Source organism: Ptychodera flava, chromosome 15, assembly GCF_041260155.1.
Source record: "Ptychodera flava strain L36383 chromosome 15, AS_Pfla_20210202, whole genome shotgun sequence".
NCBI lineage: Eukaryota > Metazoa > Hemichordata > Enteropneusta > Ptychoderidae > Ptychodera > Ptychodera flava.
The window spans coordinates 28878153-28904517 of NC_091942.1; the positions used below are offsets into that span (position 1 = coordinate 28878153).

The 26365-nt window shown below is 38.1% G+C and overlaps 1 protein-coding gene across 5 annotated transcripts in view; it reads left to right on the plus strand.

The window, feature by feature from the left end:
• Nucleotides 1-26365, plus strand: part of LOC139151799 (protein tweety homolog 2-like) — a 74418-nt gene that overhangs the window by 13287 nt on the left and 34766 nt on the right. For all 5 annotated transcript variants that reach the window (XM_070724794.1, XM_070724792.1, XM_070724793.1 and 2 more), the window contains one exon: nt 22122-22285. In XM_070724794.1, the coding sequence (XP_070580895.1) occupies nt 22122-22285 (164 nt within the window). The remainder of the gene's footprint in view (nt 1-22121; nt 22286-26365) is intronic.

Below are 26365 nucleotides of genomic sequence, written 5' to 3' on the forward strand. Positions count from 1 at the left end.
ACACAGTCACGTGACAGTGACAGTTCTATCTGCCATTGAAAGACTGCAATAGTTGTAATGTGTTTGATTGACTCTCCTTCTTGGACCCCATCATCAAAGGAAGCTTTGTATAGGTGTTTGACATTGGGTTAATTAAATCTTGTCTGCTCTGAGTTTTCGTTTAATATGTAGTTGTGATTCAATCAGTGTTATCACTGATTCGCATTTGATAATTTCTACACTTGTCAAGTGATTTTTGTGGTGCCAATGGTGGGCTGGATACAAGTAAAGTGTTCAATCATGTGTGAACAGTGCCTCATGTACATGTATGTGTACTACATGTACCAGTCACAGCCCCTCTACAGTTCTGCTGTTAGTGGAGGGACTGTACTGGTAAAACTTTGACACAAGTGTAGGTCATCAGTCAAGAAATGTATGATGGATAGGGCAATATCATGATTATAATCATAGCCTCTAGCTGCATAGCCAGGATGTGACCATTATATTGATTATAACTTAGCTATGAGCAAGGGCAATATGAATATAATGCATCACTGTGCATTACTACAAATACTGTCACAGCCAAAGGCTGCAGTGTGTACATGTATTAATTAAGCAAGTTCCATATCTTTGGCAGGCAGTAAATCTTGATATTGCCCTCTTTGTCATATGTTATGTTAATATTGACCTTGCATTTATCACTACAAGTTTTGTATGAGGTTGATTGCATGAAATTTCCAGATGGAAGCAATATTTTAATCACTACCTATTTTTTCATCTGAATTGGACTTGAAAAAAATTCAAGGTCACAATAACGATGCGACTCAGGTTCAAAGGTCAATTTTAGCAATTTTTTTTTTATTTCAAATTTCGAACCACTGAAACGTGGTCTTTCTTTTGGGGAAAGGTGTTGGGTCACATCGTACCGGGAAATTCCTGAAATATTACTAAAATGCAAACTATCATCAGCTACACCGCGTGCCATTATTTCCCTTTTGTCTTAACGGTCGCGGATACCGACCACGATATCTTTGATAAACACGCAGAGATTATGTATAGGCTTTGCGGTATAGTGCGCATGCGCTAGCTTCAACGTTATGCTCAGCGTTTTGAACTCCGCATGTATCGGTACGGCAAACACGTCGAGCAGACCAAAGCCGGCGCTCGCGCTCCGTACCGTCGAAAAAGCAAGCGAGGTCCACAAAAGCGGACCTGAAAAAGACGGCAACTTGCGCAAAGGTCGATTTAAATGTAAAACAATCCGACTTTGGCTCATACTCCCTGCAATAACGATCAAGAATGCAGTGAAGAGTCAGGTTTGGCCGACGACGCAGACGATAACGGAGACGTGCTCAGTTAAACAACTTTGAAAGTATTTGACACGCTGCTTTTCGAACATATTAGGCTATGCTGATTACATACCCGAGTCCAAAAATTAGCCTGAGCGAGATGAAACTTCTGTTAGTTGCGATAATTTTATCACTCTTGCTGTACATGCTTGGTGTTAGTATCGTGTTCTTTTATATTTTTAAACTCGAGTTTTCTATCGTGCAGTCTTTTCGTGTCTGCTGAGAAACCTTGAACAACACCGCGTACCCGACATCACGCGACATTTATGTCAAGGAGTTTCCCAAGCCAGTGCAGGAGTTCATACACACATAATGTAGATTCACAAGAGCAAGTTCACCGATCTGCTAATTTTTCGAAACGAAATGCGAATATTTTTTTTATTTCATGCCTTTTCTTTCTTTAAATATAACCCAAAAATTAAATTACGTCAAACGTGAATTGCGAGGGTTCACAAATGATTCTTGTGTGCGTGTTGTCTAAACTTATCAATTACCCGCAGACTCCACAGCTGCTAGCTGGACCTCAACACTGAACGTAAAACAAACCCGGCTCAACTTCTAGAAGTGCTGAAACTAGCATTTTTGTTATGTGAGGTCAGTCATCGAAAGTTTGACTAGAAGTAAAAATCTTCGAAATAATTATGTGTGCGCTGGTATTGCGCAAGTCGAGTGACTCCACTGTAGACTAGTCGATACTCTGTCTCTCGGAACACGCTGTCGATGACAGCCTGCACTGTTCTACGCTACGGCGTGATTATTATTAGTTTGATAAAATCGGTACAAGAACACATATAAATAAAGTTTGAAAAATAACACGAGTCAATCTCTCCCGTCGTAACGAGGGCGACAAGTTTGCAGTGCAGTGCAAAAGCTAAGAAAATACGACAGACATTTTATGTTGTCAAGAGTTACGTGTGTTCGTCTCATCTTGAGGTAGGAAAACTAGCAAGTGACGTCCCGTTCGCACAGTGTCGGCGCTAACATGAACTTGACAATCACATTTCACAAAGAACATGCATAAATTGCCGATCGCGAGACAGGAAGTAGACATCTTGAGTCAAGAACAAGTGAATGCCCGACGCAATCGCGCGACGACAGCACATAAGTCTCGATCGGATAGACTTTTTACGCAAGTTTCGACGTCTTCGTCTTGACTGTGAACTCTGGTAACCAGATTGTAACCGTTGAGACAACAGTATACAGTTAATATGCTAGTTAAACGTTCCAAAATGGATTAAATCGCTAATTACCCCTCTGTGTTTGTTGTGTAAATACCACCCACTGCTGGCACTAAGCATTTGCCAGTTCAGTGTATAATTTCTTTCTATTTTCACACGATCTGCAATCCTAAACATATTCAAATTCCCAAAACTGACTCTCAATATTTCAACTTAGTCCTGGTGTAAGAAAATTCGCAGAAAATATGTGCGCGAGTCGGACTTCTTGGTCACAATGTGTGACGCATAGGTCGTTTACACAAATCGTCGATTTCCTCAGTTCCGTTTTTGGCAGTGCGTACATTATTCAAATAAGTATAAGTCGGCGGCGCCTGGACAGACTAGCCTGATTTTCACCTGTGGACAGTGAATGAATATATCTGAAAGACCGTGTCTCAGATTTCCGATAAAGGGCCTGGAACGTGAAGATATCCTGACAAACGTGAACAAAGGCCGATAATTTATGCAAAAAACGTCAAGTTGACACTTTGAAGGTGCATTGTGCGAAAACAATAGCGAATTTCAAAAATCCGGGACACGGTTTTTTGCCCAGTATACCCAGCCGTCGATTGCCGTAAACAGATAACCAAGGCCGATTGGAGATTTGTACTTACACTTTTTTAGTAAAAAAACTAAAAAACACGTGTTTTTGAGTAAAAACAGCCGTATGCGCACTGTTTTGAAAAAACTAACAAATTTTCTGAACTCTTCGGTGACCGAGCAGATAGAAAAAGTACCACATGTCGGGTGTGTGACCACGTCTTCTTTGTGAAAATGAGGATTGAAAATAAGTGACAATGAACCCGAGTCGCTACCTTAATTACAGCCACACCATATTCCATAAAATTTAGATGATTTGCTTCAAGCCAATGCTTGTGTTTTGGAATGACAGCAAAATTCACCACCAGCTGTAACCTTGACCTACAAGATGTGCATGTGCCTTGCTGTAGCTGGTTTTACATGCAAGCTGTAAACAATACATACACCCTGCCACAATATTCAACCGGCAGGCCTGATGATATTTTAAAGCCCGGTGACATTTACGACATCTTGTGAGTGAATATCATTCGGCAGCTGCCAGGAAATCGTACAACGTACATCTGAGTGAGGCACAGGCGAAGAGTATGGTTTTGAAGCCTTTTGTGGTTCTTCCCGGCAGATTTCTCCACATGTCATGTTGGCAATGTTCAGGTTGCATATTCACAAGAGGGAGGTTAATTGTGTGCAGTGAAGCGTGAGGATTGCCAGTGTGGACGGGATACAAGGAAAGCAGTCTGTCTGTTTCAGTGCTGATCAAGTGGACTTAATTAGTACTGATACCAAATGTGCATTTTGGCAGTGTAAACAAAGCCTATGCTTGGAATGACAGAGAAAATGAATGGAGTATGGGGGCTTACATCAACAGTCCCACCTGGGCTCTTTGTTACTGACATACAATTACAAACCAAACTGAACAAGTCTGTTTCTCTCACTAATTTATACAAATATACAAAATCATAGTGTTTATTAGTAGTCGATTTTTATCACCATCAGTGCCTTATGATAAAATGTACGCTGTAGCCTTCAAAGTTGAAGCTTCTCCAACAAAAAGTTGGTTCCATTGGATCAGAATTGTTAAAAAATTCTAATTGAACTGTATTTTTGATGTGTTGGTCATCACCATGAAACATATGAGCTCACAGTTTTTCGTCTGCTGTATGCTCTAACACAATTGTGTGTTTGCTACATGAAAATTCAAGGAGTTTCTGTGTAACATAATTATAGCCAGAATGGGTTCATTACAAGAGTTTATCAAATACTAATACAGTATGCTGTGTGTTTACTGTGGCCACACCGTGTTATAATATTTGCAGAATCATAAAGGCTTCAACATTTGTGACAACATTCTCACACCTACCAAGTGTAGTGTAGTAAATATATAAGGTGTAACACAAATATTGTCAGTCAAATCATTTGGAGTGTTTTGCAAATTTAGAAAATCAGCCATTGATTGAAAGGAGCTGTGACGTGTATACAGCTCTAGGTAGTGTACATGTACGTGCACATGTATAGTCTGCAAGTCATTTAGCAGAACAGATGAGTTAAAATGAGTTAAAATTACAGGTATTACGCGGCTCTTACTCTCAATCCCTCATCCATTACAGGAATATAACAGGCTGTGTACACTGCAAACATGCCTGTAACACCATAATTCTGTTCTTTACAACTAAATTTTCTTATCGGGAGAGTCAGTAAGCCATAGCCACAAAGATGAATCTGATTATATCTATGCAATGATGCCTTCAATTGATGTACAGATGTGTCCTGGGCACAGACCAGTGCGGTATCTTATCTGGAGCAACTCTCGGTAGGAAATGAAAGAAAAGGTGACAGTATTTTTGAACCCAGACATACCAGCAGATGTCAAGGCTAGTATGACCTTTGTGTCATTTATTTTTCCACATTTTTCATTCAGCTGCAGAGAGACTTTACTTACAGAGACATTTTATGTAATCACGCTCATAAAAACGCGCAAGTTAGTCATTGTAACCTCATCAGTGCGTGCATCTGTCTAGTAAAATGCAATTTTACCGTAGTGTTTAAAATGGAAATGCCATTAAAATATACAGAGACAATTACAAGTCTGAAATACCACATATATGTCATGATCATCCTATTAATTATTAATTAAATTATTTAGTCTAATTGATCACCACAGGCATGCATTACATAAATTATGTTGCCATGGTGAATGTAGATGCTATTGATCATTTTGATTCATGTTGTTCATGAAATTAAACTGACATTTGTACATACACTATTAGCTTGCCAACACAGCTCAGTGAACTGTTATTGTTCTGTTTTAAATTCTAGTCTAGACCAGAATTCACTTGTCAACAATAACAACGCAGTTTACCCATGCACAGGCTGAGTTGACAAGCTGAATACCTGTACTTCGTATCTCAACATGCTGTGGGGAGTAGAACAAGAAACTGTTGTTGCCATACAAAATTAAAATAGTGAAAAAATATCAAAAGTTACGGCTCAAGGTTAGAAAAGAAAAAAATTCAGCATTCACCGTAGGAACAGCAGTTAAGGTACTGTAATACAGCTGTATGTACCTAAACACTTAATCTTTTAATCTTTACCTTACATTTAGTTTGAAGAAACTGTAAACATTTGGTTTACATGATCAAATCTTAGTTTATGCAGCAATATTTTGTCTGACTCATAGAACAAAATTACCTCACATTTACCAATATTTGCAATTAAAAATACCAGCTATTCTCTGTGTCAACTCCATGAGGAAAAATTGCTGTAAATTTTGAATTTCTACAGAAAGGTGGTTGAATCTTCTCTACAAATGTTAAAAGTAAGTCTTGACAAAGTGTACATGTAGTCTATAAGGGTTTTTTAGTGTTATAGTCTGTAAGAATTTTTTAGTCTGAAATCAGTCCCCAAGGTTCATCCAACTAAAAATCATAAATAATAAATTTCCATATCATGTATGGCAGCCTGTATTGTTTGTAGGCAGGCAATTCTCCATTACTGTCCATCTTTTCATGATGCTAATGGAATTTCAATAATACTTTTGTCCCAGGCAATTTTGTTTTCTTTCTTTTACAATATGGGATTGATTGATATGCGGTGCCACATGAGTAAAAAAAACGTAGAATGCCTGTAGTAAATGAAGGGTTTTGTTTCTTTGCAAGATATTGGTGAAATCACACTTTTATCAATAAGTAAGTTAGCGTGAGTTGATCGCATTTTGCAAATTTGACAGGTTTTGAAAGTTCTGTGCGTGAAAAGTGGTGACATGAGAACGAGCTGGAATTCATTATGTCACTATCATCCGTGCATTGGCTTCTGCCCATCGGACATTCACGTCATGTAGACTGGAACTGTGTAAAGGATATTAAGCAGATCCCAAATCACACACCCTCAGGAAATTATCAGACCACATTTATTTTCAAAGCGTCAAATAATTATTCAAATGAGCGGCGTATCGTCTGATGAGTATTCAAATCAAGGTTCATAGCGATGCCGACGTGAATTCGCGGCGATTATGATAGTTATTGCTTTTCAGTGAGCCAGTACCTTGCTGGTCAGAGGGAATGAGTCTGATATTGGAAACCAACCATGTGTTCCAGCATTCTTCCAGAGATAGGGAAAATTACTATCAGTTCCAGGGCATACTTTGTTATTATATTAGAGGGATTAATCTAAAGGAAATTACTTGTCCATGCTGAGCAGGATTCAGATATGATGTCACTGGTAACGGTCTCGATAGACAAAAGATTGCAATACTCAGATAATGAGGTTTTAGATGTGAAATTCTGTTTCAGGTCTGAAATCGGGAATGCGGGTCGTACATGTAGGGCAGAACAAAAAATAAACTCGTTTCTTGAAAGGGGCATGGAGCCGAAATGCTCGGTGTTCAGTCAAGAGTGTGTTTGAAGAGTGTTTAATGGTGATTGAAAACTTCTCAATGGGAACACAAATGTTTTGTGCTACACATGCATCGAATGTTAAATACTTCAATTTGATTAGAGCTTCCTTTTGCAATATACAGTATGCAGTCGTTTTTACTAGCAAGTAACAAAGCGTACACTTGACTGCAGTATACGCTGACTTTGACCTCTGTGCTTTCTTAGCCTGTCCAGGTTCTTCACTGTGGTGGTACTTGTAATTACCCTCAAGTAACCAATTTCGGCATAATGTACTGGGTAATATTTTTTAACATGCACATGTTTGGACACTCATACAGTGACATGCATATTTTTCTCAACGTACAGAATTGTAGATTTGTTTTTTATGAAATAATTCCCTCAGTGGTAACTGATATCGTAGCTTTCAGCACAGGAATGACACTGAAATTTTATTTCTGTAGATAATTACATGCAATGATGAATGGACATCAATTATTCATATCTGCCTAGCAGCAACAGTTTTGATAAATTACAATTTCTCCATGAAAACAAGAGACTTGAACAAATTTTATCAATAATTCATGAAGAGTCATAATAAACATTGACCTTCCATAATGTTGACTCTCAGCCATTAGAGGGAAAAAAGCACAGGTGGGACCACTGGTTTCCAAATTTATGAAGTAATAATTAAATATTTGACGTGAGTTGGTATGTGTACAGGAATGAGGTCTGTCAACACAATTACTGGTATTAACATTGCTCAAATTACCATGTAATTACTAACATTGTGTGAGGCGCTAGGTTCCAATGCAGATTATTTTCATTAATTACCTGAACAAAGTTCTCAAATACAGAGACAGGTTTCACTTACATAGTGATGTAAAATGCATGACAGCCTCTTGCAGAACAGCGAGGCTTCAAGTTCACATACATACAGGCAAAGTTACTGAACTAACATGCAAGTCTAGGATCTATCCATCAGTATTTTCAGTATTTTCGGGGTAAAATATGATGGATGAATTCTAGACTAGTATGTATGTATAGCAGAGCTCAAACTGGGGTTGCTCATCAGTTTCTTGAACTTTTTCATAATTCTTGTTCAGTATACAGTTATGAAAGAGATTCTGTTTTACTCTTCCAGTGATTCAGATGCTATGATGATATGTAGAAATTTGAACAAATTGAAAAAGGCACATCTAGGCAACTCCCAGAATGCATCAGCCAAACTGACATATTGCAAAATGGTCAAGGACAGCGAATGGCAACGTACATGTAGTTATATAGGGTCCTTGGCCGTGCAGTGGCTGACTGTTATTAATCTTTTTCCTGCATTTACCATTCAAAGCAAGCCTTGGAAGAAAGTCTTTTCAGAGTTTTGACAAGGGAGTTCCTTAGCTTGCAAAGTATTCGCATTTGCTCAGGGTTATTCTCATTTGTGTGCATAAAGGATTTCGTCAAGTGTCCTGTGGCGGTTTGTATGCCTTTTCTATTTTTACCCGCTCTTCAGTGTCCGCCACTGTAAAGAATTTGCATCGGAAACAAAAATCGCTCCGATGTTTATTGAAGTCAAACTGACAGTCTGACTTTTGTGGACGTTTCTTCAAAACGTCTTTTAGTGAAAATTTGCAACGCATGTATGCAGTGCTGAAGCTAACAGGCAGCCAATATGAAATGAAAACAAACTTACAAAGAGATCTTGTGCCATTCAAAATATCAGTTTTCACAAAGCTTGAGGAAGAGTCGCATTTTAATCAAGGCACCTGGAAAAGCCTTGGGCTGCATCAATTAGCTGAATATGTATTAGCAGTCGAGATTTAAACTACTGAGCTAGACGTATCCTTTGTGTTTCAAGTTTTCATGGCTTGTTTTCTAATTCGTCATGATTTAATTTGACTTCCTGAGTTCCTGTGTCAAGACTATAACTACCAGATGGTTTTTGATCTTCTTGGAAAATACTGCTGAGCTTTTTGTAATCTCATTCGTCTCCCAAAACTGACTTTGATTTCAAACTGAAACACTAGAGAGACCCTAGAGTAAAGTTTTGAACAATTGTTATACAATTGTACTTATCGGAATGCAGATGCTTGAATTAGTGTATTGCTTTTGACTTTGTAACTGCCAGCCTATTGCATGTCCTGTGTAACCAATCCTTCTCGAAGTCATATGTCACCATCAGGCCAAGTCGAATAATTAAAGCCAGTAAAAAAACTTCAGTATTTGAAGGCCCCTGAATACCTAGATGCTGTAAATATGATTTTAAGTGACCAAACCTGCTACCATGTACATGTACATGTACATGTAGGTGAAATACACATAGATTTGGCTCATTACAGCTTTTTTCTGACTTTGCAGATTGGGATGTGATACTGTCTGGCGGGATTAGGATTAATTACTAGTAAAGGATTAGTAGAGACAAGGCACAAAGTGATTACCTTTTCTTATTTACGACAGAGGTCACAGGGCATTCAAAACAGGATATAGGCATAGTTTCTTGTATACAGCCCTCATTTCATATTCAAAACTACATAATTTTGAGTTTAAAACAAGGGCATATTTTACAAAGGCAGGATTTAACGAGTGAAAGTTGTTTCAATAGTATTATGAAGATGGTTTTCTTAAGGAAAGAAAGTTGTGTTCGTAAAAGAACAGTTCCTGGTTCGAGTATTAGAATAGGAACAAAAATGCCTTTGCTACTGATATTTTGTGCTATAATTGTGTACGTTCATATGTGTACAAGGCTGATAGGCTTATACTGGAGTGTTGAACAATTGTGTGAATGAAACCATTCTCAGTGTGTTGTGGTTACCAATGTTCCTCATCTGGTCTGGTGTCAGTATCTGACATACAATACATTGTTGTCCATTGCAGTCGCACTTCTAATAGTTTCGCGTAGTATCCAGTTCAACCAGCAACCGTTTGTATGTATCAGTGTGATATTCCACCCATCAGGGGAAGTTACTGACTCATGCCAGTATCACAATCTGATTAAAATCAGATGTAGAGTACGGCGACGTCTCTGTACTTGCGCGGTTTTCTCTTGCTGTCGCCTCTCACTACATCTGACCAACTCCCATAGAAGGTCGCGAGAGGCGACAGCAAGAGAAAACCGCGCAAGTACAGAGACGTCGCCGTACTCTACATCTGATTTTAATCAGATTGGCCAGTATCACTTCGTACAAGTGAAGTGTTCAACATCTCACAGATAAAATTGTTAGTACTCTTTCTTTGGTGTATAAAAGGACAATCGTACACTATTGACAGAGATAACTTTACAGTCAGAGTGACTCTCTAAAATTGTACAAGGAAATGTATACATTGCTCGATAGTTCTGTTGGAGCTTGTAGTGTTATCACCATATACCAGGCTGTGTTGTAGACAAAGAAACTACTCTTCCAGTGACGCAAGCTTTTATTTGAACACGAGCGTGTCCTTAAAGTGTGAGTCCTGCCACATTTTGAGACTTTTTCGTTTGACTTGGGGCGTATACTCTAGTTCTGGTTGTCAATGAAATTGGTATTAATAAAACAAACATTTAACACAAACTGAAGCTTATTTGAGCGGTTTTTAGACGGTTGTATTATGTTATTTCGACGAAAACACGGGAAAAGTTGCACTTTCGATTTCCATCATGGCGACATTTTCCGGAAATTGCCGAGCTCGCCCCGTTTTGGCGTAAGTAGCTGTGACGTCACTAATGGAACGGGTGGTGTTGACTTCGTGCATTGACTATGGAGATAGTGATAATTTCATGAGTGAAAGCGGCGCAACTGAGAATGTCATCTTCACGGAAGATATGACAAAGCTGTTCAGAATTTACAGGCCTGCAATTTTACAGGCCTGCAATTTTAACAGTCGGAACCTTAACTTAAACGAGAACAAGAGCGGAACTCTTGTTGACCGTCGCGTCAGTGACAAGCCCACCGTGACCACAGTCAAACACACCAGTGCACTACTGTACACACAACCACAAGCTAACCAAAATATAAATATAAGTCTGGAGTTGCCATCCCACCTTATTATTACTTCTCAACACAAATTGCCTCGTTCAAAATATGTATATAAAAATTAGAATTACGCCATGACGCTTGTAGATAAATGTAGTAGAGATCAAGTTGAAAATTGTCCACCGTTCATAACACACATCTTTCCTATCAACAGCTGGAAGTGGAACAGGTCGAGGGTCATGTTAGCATAAACACCAAAGGTAGTATTCTCGCCGCAAAATCTTCAGTTTGGCGTTATAAAACCTCACATGAACATTGGCACTTTTAAAAATATGTGACCGTAAAGACATGTCTAGCCAAATTCTCGGGAAGAGAAAAATGATGTAAATCATTTACATCATTGACATGATGTAAATATCGGGCACACTGGCACCCGAGGCCGGGCGGCTCAGCTGGCCATTTCTGACGGAGTGATCAGCTGCGCTTCCGCAGGTTTTTCTTGATGAAGTGTCAGCGATATAAAGCACAACGTTCATTGTTTCATGACTGCAAAATTCTCAAAGAAGCTAAAATATTTTAGGGGAGACTTAGTCGAGCAGAAGGGAACAGATGACGACAACGCGACTGCTTCGTCAATAGTATAAACTTCTTCGCTACACGCTGTGTCACTTTACTGGCAGCGCCGTGCTGTATTTTACACAACCTATCGTTCAGTCTCGCAAAGAGTCAGTCAATCAATACGTAAACTTTTTAGGAATATAAAATTAGATATCTCCTAACGTTACTAATTATAGAGTCACACATGCATGAGATCTAGTACTTGTATTCATTTATTTATTTACAATCACTTTCGTAAAGCATCTGAATCGGCCGATCAGTCTTGGGGATGTAAACACGGCCATACTTCTCGGCGGCCCCCGCATCCTTGACATGTTTTGGGCAACCTGTCGCAGTCTTGCTGCTGTTCTCGCTCTTGTCCACAGTTGATGATGATACACGCGAAGCTTTCTGGTGACAATGGTCGTACTGGTACGGCATTGCGATTACATAATCGATGTAGTAACTCCAGGAATTAAAGTCTATCTTACCGTACATCTGGCTTCCGAACCGTGTTTATTCTAAGTCACGGCACTCGAAAATGTGCACCGCAGAAAACGCTTGTCTGAATGCCTCTTTTCCGACCCTTTCTTGTAATTTTGTCAAATGCGGCAAATATATCATCCTAAAATGCAATAAACTGACAATGGCTGCAGTTACTTCAGCCACCAAAGGCGTAACTCCTCACCATGTTGAAGCCACAGCGGTAAGCATTCGCTATGGCCGAGGTGAACACACTCACTCGTACATTCTATTAGTTACGTCATTTCCGGTGGCAATGCCCGCGAATTCCGAAACGACCCGAATGGCAGCTAACTTCAAAGTCGCACAACATATTGCACTTTAATAATATTTAACCGCGTCGTTTCATTGGGGTGATGCATTTATTTGATAAAGTAGGGGTGGCAAAATCATATAGCATGGCTCATTTTTAAGCAAAATTAACTTTGAATTTATGCGGGACATACACTTTAAATTTGATTTTGCAGTTCTTCTACACATAAAAATAATCGTAAAATAGAGAACTACAAGATCATGATGTGAAGTTTGACCACTTCTATCCAGCTGATGTCCTGCATTAGGAATGATTGAATTCATGAAAGGCAGACAGACTGACAAGGACATGAATTAAGAGACAGATCTCTCATTACATTCACACAGATAATGGATATCAAGGCTTTATTGCTGGAGCAAACTGTAATGAATATTATTATGGCCGATTCAAAGTCGCTGTTACATGACAAAATCAATATATCTGGATTTAAGTGATCCTTTAATGGACTTCTTTGTTTTTTATACTGCTCCATAAAAGTTTTGAAATAAAATGATTTTCTAAAGTGTTCTGGTTGGGTCACCGACAAGTCAAGGCAAAATCTGCCTATTCATCGATCACCACGGCAGTAAATACGACGAGGACAACTTTGGAATGTTGCATTTTGTGATTCATTAATTTGCGGAGGACATTTTAACTGTTGTGGCACTGAAAATGAAATATTTGGTATACCGTGATTAAAAGTGATCTATATTGATCAATAGATGCTGTTCTTCTGTTGTATTTCTGAAAATTCAAGACAAATTTGTGTTCTGTCAGTAACATGTAGTAATTATACATATAACTGATACAGGCATGCTAATTTACACATCTATGTACTAAGTAACTATATCTGGGATACATACATGTACATTCACGTATATGTAATTTTGTGGAAAACCAATCGGTTGATGTCTGTTTCTTTTATACAGCTTTGAAAACTCTTCCGCCACAAGCAGTGCACTTCCACTGTCCAGAGGTTCACTCGAAATACACATCAATTTCACAGGCTCAGTCAATTTCATTTGTAACCTTGGTAGATAGTGGCTGTGTGAGTAACATCACAATAAGGCCAAAGTAATTAAATTCTTTGTTTTGCGTCCCAACCCGCTTAGGTTTTTAAGGTTTTCATGAAAAACACACACAGTGTATTTGAATAGGAAATTTTAGGACATAACCGCTTAGCTTTTCTGAACTAAAATTTTGTTACAATTTTTCATTTGCTGCAATCAAATTACATTGTGTTAATTTTCTTGTGTGTGTTTTTCAGCCGCTTAGACGCGTACCTTTTCCCATTTTGAGTGGACGCAAAACAAAGAATTTAATTACTTTGGCCTAACACACATTACAACAGAATGTCCCCAAACAATATCACTAGCGGTTTGTCTGAAGTTTGTAGCTCAGAAAAGAAATGCAGCGTTTCAAACAAAATTGTGATGGATAATATGTAAATGCTTAGAGGTGACTCTGTCATATTTTCATGATGCTGAAGGTGCCGATGTAGCCGAAGCCTTATCTTTGCATGGCTCAGTCAACGGAGTCAGTGCTGTGAATGTATCATTATGTAAATGAAATCATGCATGTTGCCAGTCTGTCCCCTGTGAATCCATACAAATGCATGCCATGCATGTGTTGTAGGCCAGCCAGATTAAAACATGCCAATGGAAAGCTGGCTTCCTATTGATATTGGCACATTCTTTTTCCAGCCAGACACGTCTCCACCGGCCAAATTGACATTATCATGAGAAACATTCTCATAGTTTGATGTCAAATCATTCCGGTACACATATGGAAACATGAAATTCATCAGAGATCGATTTTAAACGTGTCTTTCTACATGTATGCTGTGATAGTTTCTCCGAATTTCAAAGTTACTGTAATGGTTGTACTTCAGAATAAGGACAGATGAAAATTCGCTTATTATAAAACTTTTATTTTTGGCAGATACCTCTTTGCCATGCTACAGTACTTTGGTTGAAACCTGTTTGTTTTCACTGTTTTGTATAGGCCTAGCCGCATTGACCCAGGATGAAAGTGTTCCAAAGGATTGTTTGCGCATCTCAGGATTTTGTGAATGAATCCTGAGTTTCATGAGAGAATTTAAAACCCCCTCCCCTTTGTGTATTCTGTTTATGCCTGCCAGCCAAGATGCTACAAAATGGAGGAAAAGCACATTGTTTATGGTCCCTTTAAAATGTCCTGGTAAAGTCTGCTCTGTGTTTTAAACCCAGTGTGATATTGAAAAGAAACCACAAAAATGTGTGAAATGTCGACTGTCCATATCCTCTTTCAAAATCCTTACAGTAGCTTCTCAATTACTGGTGAAATCCTGTGATTATCCAACTTGTGTAGGCAAATGTCTGGGACTATTTACAGCGAGGAAACCTTTGTGTGTGTTTTACGAGGAGCCTTGATCAAGAAATGATATATGTTTTCCGTAAACACCTTTGACCAGCCAGTCCTCTTTGTTCCAGGGTCGGCACTGAAACTCGGTGTGTCTGTAGTCAGATTTGATACTCTCAGATGTTGCAGAATGCTGATATTGTCACATATTGCACAATGGCATGTTTGATCAGAACTGGAACATGTTATTATCATCACACAGCCATCAGAATACACATTCCTCTACTCATCCTAATACAGAATACAGATTTCACCCTGTCCACCCCCACTAACCTCCGCGGGGTCCAACTTTGCCATGGAAATCAATAGGGTTATACCAATATTGGGGATGAAAAGATATTTTTCAAACAACTGGATATAGTAATGCTATATGTGTGTACCTGGTGTACAGTACAAACTTTATGTTACTTTTTAGGCTTCTTGAAAAGCTTTTTGAGGGTTCACAGTGCCTTGAAAACAGCAGTGGGATCTTAGACTAGAATTTGCCAAGTCCACATCCCTTTGCATTTACATATATAACACATCATCTAATTTTATGTGTCTGGATCAGATAGCAAGTATATACAAATTATGTACACATGAACATAAAATTTATCAGACAAATAAACAGTTTGTGATATCGGTGTCATTGTTTTTCTAACAACGGATCAGTTGTTATTCCAGTGCACAGATAAAAAATTTAGTGTAGTCTGTTTGAGAGAGGACGATACTTGCAGGTAAGGGCTTGACGTGTCATTAAATTTAACGTCGCAGTTTGTGTAAACATAAAATAATTGTAAAATTCTAGATGGTTGACATTTACTACTTGTGGGCCATCGTTTGATCTTTTTACAGCGCACAGCAGACTCTCGGTTCGTAAGCATCAAAGCAAAAGTTCTATTCATAAATTTTAGATCTGTGAAAGGTGTATTTTCCCACCTCTTACTACGCCTCTGAAGATATATCGGCAGACTCTTGGAAAAATGTGAATCAATGCTTGTGTTGCAAGGCCGATATCTCAGTGAAGCGAAGCCATACAAATTAGTTGCCAGTCTGTAAACTATGCCTTGAGTGTGGTGCAAATATTAGCAGGGCTATCTCTCAGCACGACACATACCAGTACAATCAGAATCAATTTGCCGGCAAGCCAACAATAGTTGTGTGTACGGAATATTCAGAGTAAAATATACAGTTTGTGTTTGCTAGGCAAAGAGTTCTGTGTATTCATCACGGACTACTGACTCTCGTAGCTGCTACTTGAACAAAGAGAGAGAGAAAGTGGTTTTTGGAGGATCAGGTGTTCCTGGCAGGTTTCTTTGTGGCATAACAAGCAAGAAATGTCAATTTAGAAGAGTCTATATCTCTGCATAGTTTGTGATTGACAAACTTGCGTGGCTGTGTAATTCTTGTTGGCATAAAAGGAAATGCCTTCAGTGCTGTTGATCATACTGATTGTGCGTCATTCTCAAAGGGACAATAGCTGTACCTTTTTGATTAATATTTTCATTATTTTTGCTCCAGAAAACAATTATGTTTTCTTTTTCTTGTCTCTAAAGTATGGTGAAGTAGAAGTAGGAGGTTCTGTCCAGACACAACACAGAGTGCACAATATGGAAAGTTGTGTTGTTGACAAAATAAATTGTAGTCCGTACTGAGAATCACTATTCCAGAATGACGTTAGATGTTACATACAGGTTCTGTTGACAAGTTGAACACCAGAGATTGCAGGGTGATTATTTAGAGTAGAAGAAGAAATTGTATTTCACAAACAGAACAATAAATACTGCAAAATACACAATGTGCTTATCATTGTTGTAGCTGTTGTGAATTGACGGAAAGGAAAATAAGAAGTGAACCTGGAATGTAAAGTGTATTCTTATAAATTTTCAGTAAAATGGACAATAATGTAGAGGCGAGAGTTCTGAACTAACATTCTACATATGCAACTGTGCTCTGACAGATTAACCACCTGAATTTGAAACCATTTTGAAAATTTGATCGTAGAAGTATCATGAAAAATTAATGCTTTAGGAATTTCTAATGCTTGGCCTCCGCATTGGTACACATGTGCTGGTATGCTGTCTTCCTGTCTGTATGCACAATTTAATTAAATACAATTGAATCGTTTTATCAAAGGAGACAGGTGAACAGTAAACAAATAAATGGATAAAAGTTATGAAATTAAGGTTAACAATATTGCCTGAAACCTGTGGCAGAGATCTCCAGCTCTTGCCAATGTTAGCTGCCTGAACAGATTAACAAATTTCATAAAAAAAAGCATCTTCAATTGCATTAGACAAGTCGTCTCTCTGAACAGCCCTGACATGTACGGCTCAGATAGAATAGATAACCTATGGAAATGAATGACATCATTTTTCATTTGCTGAAAAAAATGTGTCGGGTGACGATGCGACTAAGATATGTGTAGAGCCAGTCGGAAATGACATTTTTTCTCTGCGGAATCCTCACAAAGCTCTCAGGTCAGAGGTCAATATTTTTAGCAACACAATTATGTGTATTATTAACTTATTGCCCTCCCATGTGCTGGATGTCAGCACAAATCAAACGCTGTATGATATGATACACTGGGATGTTGATTGACTTTCGAATTGAAAATTGCTATAAATACATGTTACACATTGGAGGGGAAATTTCAAACATCTAGATGGAGATACATCGCTGCCATGTAGAAATATTTATGTTATTGATGATCACATTCCTTACACTACCCTCCTCCTTTTTTTTTTCCACCCTTCAAAAAGTGGCACATTTTGGATGAAAGATCTGAGCAGTTCATAATCTTCATGTATGCAGTACTTAGCATGGATATCTTTAATGAAAATGTACACCACGTTTTCGTGAAATTATAAAAATAAATCCTTAAATCAAAGGATATGAGTATACATTTGATATGTCCTTCTTTGCATTCCAATTGGTGATTTTTTGTGTCACTTCTTATTACAGATATTATATATGTACCGGCTATCTTTGAGTTTCTAAATTTCCTCCAGCATTCAACTCCCGCACGCATTATTGTCAGATGTAATTTGTGCCTTTGCTCATTCAGTGAACCATACTGATGTAAGTGGACAGTTTATCAGTTGATACGGCTTATTTAAGATACTTATCAAACAATTCTCTGACCTATGTACGTCTACGTGTAGGAGACTAGTTTTAAATGTGATAATTTCATTTACATATTCGCGCCTGATGTATTTCGTCGCAGCATGTACGGGTAGGTACAGCTGTGGGATATGCATGATGATTTGCAATATTGTCAATGTACATGTTGAATTTAAATGTCAAAGATACACGTTAATACCCCACATATTACTAAAGGTTGTTGAAATCATCAAAAGTTGAAAATCACCCCGACATTGTGTTCTTGTGTAAACAACTTTTTATGGTGACATGACAGTTTTTCGGTACGGTTCAAGTCTTAAAACAATCTGTGCCCAGTTCAACAACACAAGCCCAACCTGATTTCAAGGGACCACTTCAGAAAAGTATGAGAGGTCTATGGTACCGTTTGTTTCTGCCATAAACAGCTTGATACAGAACAGTTGTGTTGTATTTTATGCAGGCGGAGGACAAGACTGTAGGTAGCGCAGCAGTCTTCAAACAAGAAGAGTTTGATTTATCTGCTGACACTGTGTATTTTGGTCCAAACATGTATTATCATGGGATGGGAGAGGGCAGCCTAGTGTACGTCATCTGACTGCATCCTACTTTCTCATCCTTCTAACTGCCACTTAACCCGACAGGTCTGGTGTAAGTTGGTGCTAGTCTCTTTTCCCGATGAATGCTCGCTGTTTTGCATACAATTTGCATACTGGGAAATGTCGGTGCAAAGATGGTGTGCTTTGAATTTTAATTTTAGGTGGACCGTATGGGGCAGACCATCAAAGCACTCACATTTGTAACTTTTGAAGGTTACAATATGCATAATGGGTGTTTCTATATATTGACAAGTTACTGTTTAATATTTATCTGGAGTTTTCCATATGGATCTCTTTGGTAGTCATGCCAATGGTGACTGTCAGATATATCTAATGGTTAATGATATTATCTGTCAAAAGGTTCAGCTATCTCTCTTCATGTTTTAATGCCTTTTGAATAATTTCTCGTTTACGTCTGGGCATCACCTTCAGTGTTTTGTACGGTCTTTCATACAGAGGAAATTATGAGTATTGAGTTCATTCATACGGAAATTTGATTTGCCACTTTGTAAGTTTTGGAACAAGCCAATGTTTGGTTCATGATGGAAAAATCAAGTATTTATTAGTGAAATTTTGTGATTTTGAGTCAGCATTGCTTTGTTTCATAAAGAATGTGTAGGTGACATGCCCAACAGTTACTGTTCATTATACATATTCAAACTTGTTCATTATACAAGTGTTTTCTAAATACCAACCTCTTTGCAAGTGGCTCAACACTGACCAGTCCTGCTATAAATTATCCCATATTTACTTGCATATACTTGAACTGCATAGTGACACACATATTTCTGTGCGACAGTTTTCTGTATAGCATTTTGCAGTGTTTAATTTACCTACCACATATGAACTGTTTCCCTGATGCAGTCAAGTTACAATGCATACTGCCAATTCAAGTCCTTGAATAAATACTCAAAATGTTTCCATCACCAAGGTTGATATTTCTCTTTGAAACATTTCATTCCTGCTTTGATTTCCAAAATTTGAAAATACATGTAAATTGTAAGAATATTATGATGAACTTCACTAAACAAACAAAACAATCACATCTGCTGTTTTCCTTTTTTCGTCCGGACAAGCCAGAAACAAATTTACTTGTCAAAAGTAGGTCTGGCCCTAGTACTATAAATTTGAATTCAAATCTGACAAGGACTTCAAAAATAGATGTTGACCGTTTCAAACCTTTGACATGTATACCCTTTGACCTGTAATGAGCATTGTGCATACACACATTTCTGATCCAATGATACTGATTGAATACACTAGTAGAGAGAGTTGCAGGTTTCGGTGTAGTCATAAGTTAAAATTGGTGTTCTAAACCGAAACAGGAAAGACACTGGAACAATGGAACAATGAATCGGGAAATTTGTGTGTTGTCTATCTTCTGTAAGACACGTGCCATGAGATAAGGTTCTAGCTACTGTGTATCAAAATTGGTCAAATTCGGAAATATGGAAAATCGGGGAATTGGCAATTCACCCAAAATTTCTGTTGGCTTGCAAATTTCGAGTGCTGCTGGCTGAACATGTTCTGATGAATGTAATCTCCGATTATTGAAGGAAATAAATGCGCCTGTGTAGTGTTTTGTAGTGATCACGATGGGAATTACCACCATCTCCTTTCATTACTGCATCCAGCGTTGTCATGATTGAAAATATCATCAGCATCATTTCTCTGTAGGCCTATATCAGGAATGAGGTTTTAACATCGCATCATCAATGATAAAAAAAATCAATTTTTGAAACTAGGACCGTGTGAAAGGATGCATGGAGTGGATGGAAGCGGATCAATATTACATTGCCAATTATGAGTATTAGGAGGTATTTCAGAGGAATCAATTCTGCTCTTTATTGTGATAGAGCCTGTGGAAATCTTCATCCGTTTCAATGATTTCGACCACTGTGAATGAAAATTGAATAGTAACGCTGGCAGAACATGATTCATTGCCACCCTGTACTCAATTCATACAGGCAGCCTTTGCCGTGACTGTTGAATTGAACATTTACTTAGTCTCACGATTCACCATTGAAAATATATTTCTGTATCTTTTGAGTCATTAAATACAGCATCAGTACATGTACATGTATTTTTCTATTGTCAATTTACAATATAGTTTCCAAGTTGTCTCCTATATAACATTGAAATCTAGGGTTTTCAAATTCGTTGTGATCTTTACCTGGTAATGCTTAATATTTGTACTTCCTTTTCATAATGTCAATCAATGATCATGTAAAAATGGATAGATGTTAACATCCATACAAATAAATAAAATAGTACAGAATATATTGTAATTTAAGGGCTGGTGATTCATTTTTTTTCTGTCTTCAATTCTTGATTCCCCTAATTCTTTAGGGGGAATTTTCTTGAATAAAATTGCCTAGTCTTTGAGTTGTCATGAAATTTAAATTATTATTATACAGAAACAGCTGTCCTATGATCTGGAATCACCATATAGTGCAAGCTGCACTCATTTACTGCTATCAATTTAGGGAACAGTGATAATTTTCAAAAAATGTGAAATCTGTACATAAGAACTGTGCGTTTGACTTGGATAGGACGGGATGAAAACAAAATTGTTGAATGACAGATGAAAAGTACATTACTACTGGCAAGATTGACCTGATCAGAGGTCATTCATAGGTCACAAAGTACCATTCAAAAGTCACTGCAGTGATGATGCTCAGGGTTCTTTTATGGTTGCATGTTGGTTTCAGCAAGGTATATGTACCAGCTTTGATCAAAATCTTTCATTTGACTTAAACATACTCTTACATGTACGTCTACGCCTGAGGCTTATTACAGGTAATCGAGGTAGAGGTAAGGAGGTAGAGTTTTCTATGTTTGTGTCTGTGACAGTTTACTGAATAGCTCAGAGCTTTTTTCTGAAATAAAGAAAATAAATGTAATTATCGGTATTCAGTATTGTTATCATTAAAGGTTGCAGAACTGGCATGCTTGCTCAAGATATCAGATTTGGATTTTCCTCGAAGTAGCCTTCTCGCGTTTGTCATCTTGTTGCCTTGGCAACATGCCTATACAAATTGATTCGAGGATGCGCTTAATATGTCACATTTCAAGTAGTGCATATGCGCATGTAATAATGCTGTCCCGGCGAATTCATCTCTCAAGTAGCAGAGAGTGGGGGACATTTATCAGTCTTAATGCCTGACCCTAAAAAGGCTTGTCTTGTCTTTGCAAGGAGATCTCCTTAGTGTTTGCTGAGAATTCTCGTGAACATTATACCTCAAAAAGATAAACAGTGACACTGTGCTATGTTTGTAATAACTTTTGAAGTATACTTAGCCTTTTCATTCTGTGTGTTTTACTGTTAATATTTTACACTCATCTCCAATTCTGAAATAAAATGATCATTCAATTAATGTCTTATGTGTTTATTTTAAGGGTTTAAAAGCTTTTTTATGACAAATGAGTTAATTTGTCCTCAACTATACATCGCATAATGTATGATAGTTTTTAACTTATTTGTCAACCAAGTGTAGTTTCATAAAGGTCATTTCTAAATATATTTTCACTCTACTCAGTGTGTTCTGTAAACTGGTACGTATTTGTGTTGCTGACACTAACAAAAAGTTATCTGTAAACCAATAGTACATTTTCATAGTTTGATTTATAAATCCATGTATTTTTAAAAAAAACCAAAACAATTCACCCAACTAACATAAATCCCCCCTCTCTGTGTCAATTCTTTCCCTGCAGGCAATCACATTATGGGCGGCCGTACCAATTGCCTGGCTGTTCCTCTCCTTCATGTTCTACCTGATCTACTTCTGTTGCTGGTGTTGCTGCTGTAAGAATCCCAAGGGAAAGGAGAAGATACCCTGTCACAAATGCATGCTGGTATGCTGCACATTGCTGTGTCTGTAAGTACAACATTCCCAATGTATCACAGACTCTAAGTGTCAAAATTGAATTTACACCTTTCAACACTTGCCACAATATGTTGATCTCTCTTGGTACATGCAAGCAGCTGATTGACAAAATGGATGCCAGATCACGTATGCATTCATGTGTTCACCCCCAAATGCCTGTGAACAGGTCCAAAATCACCATCGATAACAATGGGTTTGGGCCAAACCATGGTTGTGAAAGGGTGAAATCTTAGATTTTGTAGAGCGTGGAAATGATGGCTTGATTCTAGATTGCATGGAGCTGTGTTTAAATTCAGATTGAAGGAGCATGGTTTGCGGTGACACTTGGGCCATGGCTTTCAGACCATGCTGAATGTCATGTTCTTGGTTGAATTACCAGGTAATGATACTGTTTAAGCACAAATTACAAGTTTATTGTAACACAGTATATGCAGATACCAGAAATTGCAAATAGTTACTAGGACATACATAATAAACATGTACCATTGGTTTTTCTGCACTGACAGCCTTGGAAAATGAGCCATTTCATTTCATTGTCATGAGTCTTCAAAGGCATTGAGATGAGAAGAAACTGAAATGTTAACACACAGCAAAGTGTCTCTCAAAGATGTTAATACTTTACAGTTGGCAGTACCCTTAGCTTTAGTGGATGATTTCCAGTCATCCACTCTGTTTAGAGCTGCTAACAAAACGCCATGTCACTTTCAACAAAACAGCATGGCAGAACTTCCATCTCAGACAGTAAAAGCAAGACTACTGCCTGTGCTTCCAGAAACCCTAGAGATTATGTATGATAAATGGGGATGTAATTTGGTAAATTCAATATCTGTAATGTATGTAAACAGATGTATATGAAGGGTATACCCATAGGTGTCTTAGTAAACGCAGTAAAACCCTTTGTAGTCACAGACTTGATGTATTCATGGAATGAAAGTACTGAGGACGATGGAAGCTTCTCGTCCAATCATATCACTGCTCTCAGAAAAATAATTGTAATGCTACGGTCCATTGGTTATTTTATCAGATTTCCCTAGTGAAAGATTATATCAAGGGGGAGGAAATCCACCTGATGTTACTTACAGATGATGTTTTGTTGTAAGGGCTCATTGGTATATAACCCTTGTACCCTTGATTCTCTGGGTGTATGTGAACACAATAGAGTTTAAAGGCCAAGTAACTCTAACTTTTCCAGGCAGGTTCAATTGTGTAAAGTAACAGTGTGTGTCACGTAGACCTAGAATGTGTTGACACATGGAATGCAGAGCACATCAACATTAAATTTAGGGATAACAGATGTATAGGGAAACTGCATTTGATACACACGACAGAAATACTGAAAACGCTGCCAAAATGTTACAGTTATTGGGGCGTTTAATATTATGGCAGTTACAACTCACCCCATTCTTTTCGCCCCTTCGTTTTAGGGTCCAGCCCTTCCCCTTGACCTCCTCCTTCATTTTAAGGCCCCCCCCTTGTTTTTTGGTCCCTCCATTCCCCCTTCCCCTTTATTTAAGGTCACCCCTCACTCTTCACCACCTCTCTCTTCACTGAACTTAGCATAAATATCCATTGTATTGGGGTTGGAAAACACTCATGGCTCAGTATTTTGGAATTAGGGCAAGGACTAACACCGTGAAAAAGATAAAATATTTGCTGTAGAAGCTTTCACTGTCACATTGTGAAATGGTTGTTGTGAAATGGAGAGATCCTAGCTTCTTCTAGCTGGGATAGAACAGTAATAGTCTGTTAGACCAGTTGTAGCTGATTAAACATCATCCTTCTTCAATGCTAGCATACACACTGGATGTGTTGTTGCCACAGGTGGCTCGAGACCTCTCAGATTTCATGGTGACACAATCTGGCCAGGACTTTCCAGTTTTTAATGATGCATCTGTCCATTCCATACTGCTATGTGTTTACATGTAATTTACTCAGGAGGGGAACGTGGAAGGAAAGGCTCCTAGGGCTTCAGTTCTTCTGATTGGAAAGACCAGCTGTGCTTTTTACACACACTGCCTGGAATGTGACTGGTGTAGCCTTTTCTCAGTTCAAGCATCCAATTTGACACTGCAGACTCTTCCAGTCCGTATGATGAGTGCAGACACTCGCTGTACAGTCAGAAGGATATACATTCAATGTCACCAGGAAGGTTTATGGTCGTCATTTAAAAAATATTATGCTACACTTTCTGTTTGTATAACCTACATATCAGGTCAAACAGGGACTAAGAGTTTACAGTTCAATATTTTGCAAAGGTATACGTCTTTTTCACAAGGTGTATTTCTCTGATTAACGGCAGGATTTTTTCTTTCACACAGTTTGATTTTTACGACAAAGAATGCAGTACAGTGTATACCATAGAGTACCTGTATTATGGAAGGATTTACTTATGCTGTGTTGTAAAAGGAACTTAGCAATATGACAGGCTGTTACATAGATTTGCACTGGCATGAACCATAAATTGGAGGCTATAAAAAGGCACATTGCTAAAAATACTAATGTTTAATTCAAATATGATTGAAAGAGAGTTGCGCTAACATGTGTTATAGTATTCAGCAGTGCAGTAATACTGGGAATATTTTTGAATCTTTTTAAAGAAGAAAAAATATAATCTTTAGTAATGCACGTGTATTAAAGATATTAAGTGTAGCTTTTTCAAAGAATTAACAAGTTTAATCTGTGACAGTTTTAATACTCAAATATTCAAATGCTCACTGAAACCGTACAACATCATGCTTCTACATGTATATTGCATGTGGACTCTCAGATGTTATTTCACTTTCTGCAATAGCTTTTTGCTAGCAGTAAACCTAATTACTATATGTATCTCATGATCTGCATTTGTGGAATACGCGGTGGCTGAATAGCCTAAATGTCCAGCGCTCACAAAGCCCAAGTAGTCACGCAGCAGCAAAACCACAATTGAATTGAATTTCTATTCTTGTCAGCCATCGCAAATAACATCACACAAACTGTTTAATGTGACAGCATTGCTCAGCGGACGAGATATGCTTGATGATTTTCCATCTTAGACTGAGGCTTTTCTCGGTGATCTTCTTGTCACGAAAGTATGCGACGCTCTACATAGCTTAAGCATCAATTTGGAACTTCTTGCTCAGTTATTAGTTTGTTTATTACCCGAGGGCTTTGTAGCAGATGAATTTTCCTTCAGTTCGATGTGTCGTAAATGGGTTCCGTCTGATACCCTGCACAGCCAGCTGTCTCCTCTGTCCCTTGCTCATAAATATCACAGATGACTGAGGGAAAATTGAATTTTACAGCATGTTTTGATCAGCCATTGCAAAATTTTATCACGGTAATGTACCGCTGATGAACTTTGCCCGCGGCGATCCAGCCAGCAGAAATCCCTTCAAGAGTAACTGTGAGTGGACGAGATTAGAACTACTGTAACCTATGCTGTTAAGAATCCCATGAGCTGGCCATTGTTTAACCCCTATACCATTATGGTATGGCCCAAACCCATTGTTATTAATGGTGACTGCAGACCTGTTCACAGGGAATTAGGGTGAACAGTGTAAATTTTATGCCCTTTTTACTTCTGCTTAAAAATACCCCTTCTCACAAGAGTAGCAAATTTACAGAGAAGCAGTATGTAGCTTTATAATAACTGGTATAGACATCAGTTCCATACATGTAAACCTGTAATGTTCAAGAAAGAGCAGTTGAAGTCAAATTTGCGTCTGAGATAGACTTTGATGTGTATACATGTACCCAGTGTATTGTTGTCAAGTTTTCATCTCATTGCGTTAGGGCAAGATTACCATCAGTGACATTTTGGTGAAACAACTTCTCTTCTGAAAATAACTGAGGCTAAGGATGACTTTTTAAGATGAGTAAAATTCAAAAGGAACAAAATCTTGTGCAGGGCCGTTCTTGAATATTTGTTGATGCATGTTTCACATTCACATCGTGACTGCTACAGTCACAGAATAACATTTTTGTACTGGAAAAATAGAAGAACTTTGCAGATACCTTTTTTTCACAATAACAATAGATGATGATTGGACATCTATGTACAACATCAAATAAGTATCAGAGACTGTTAATACA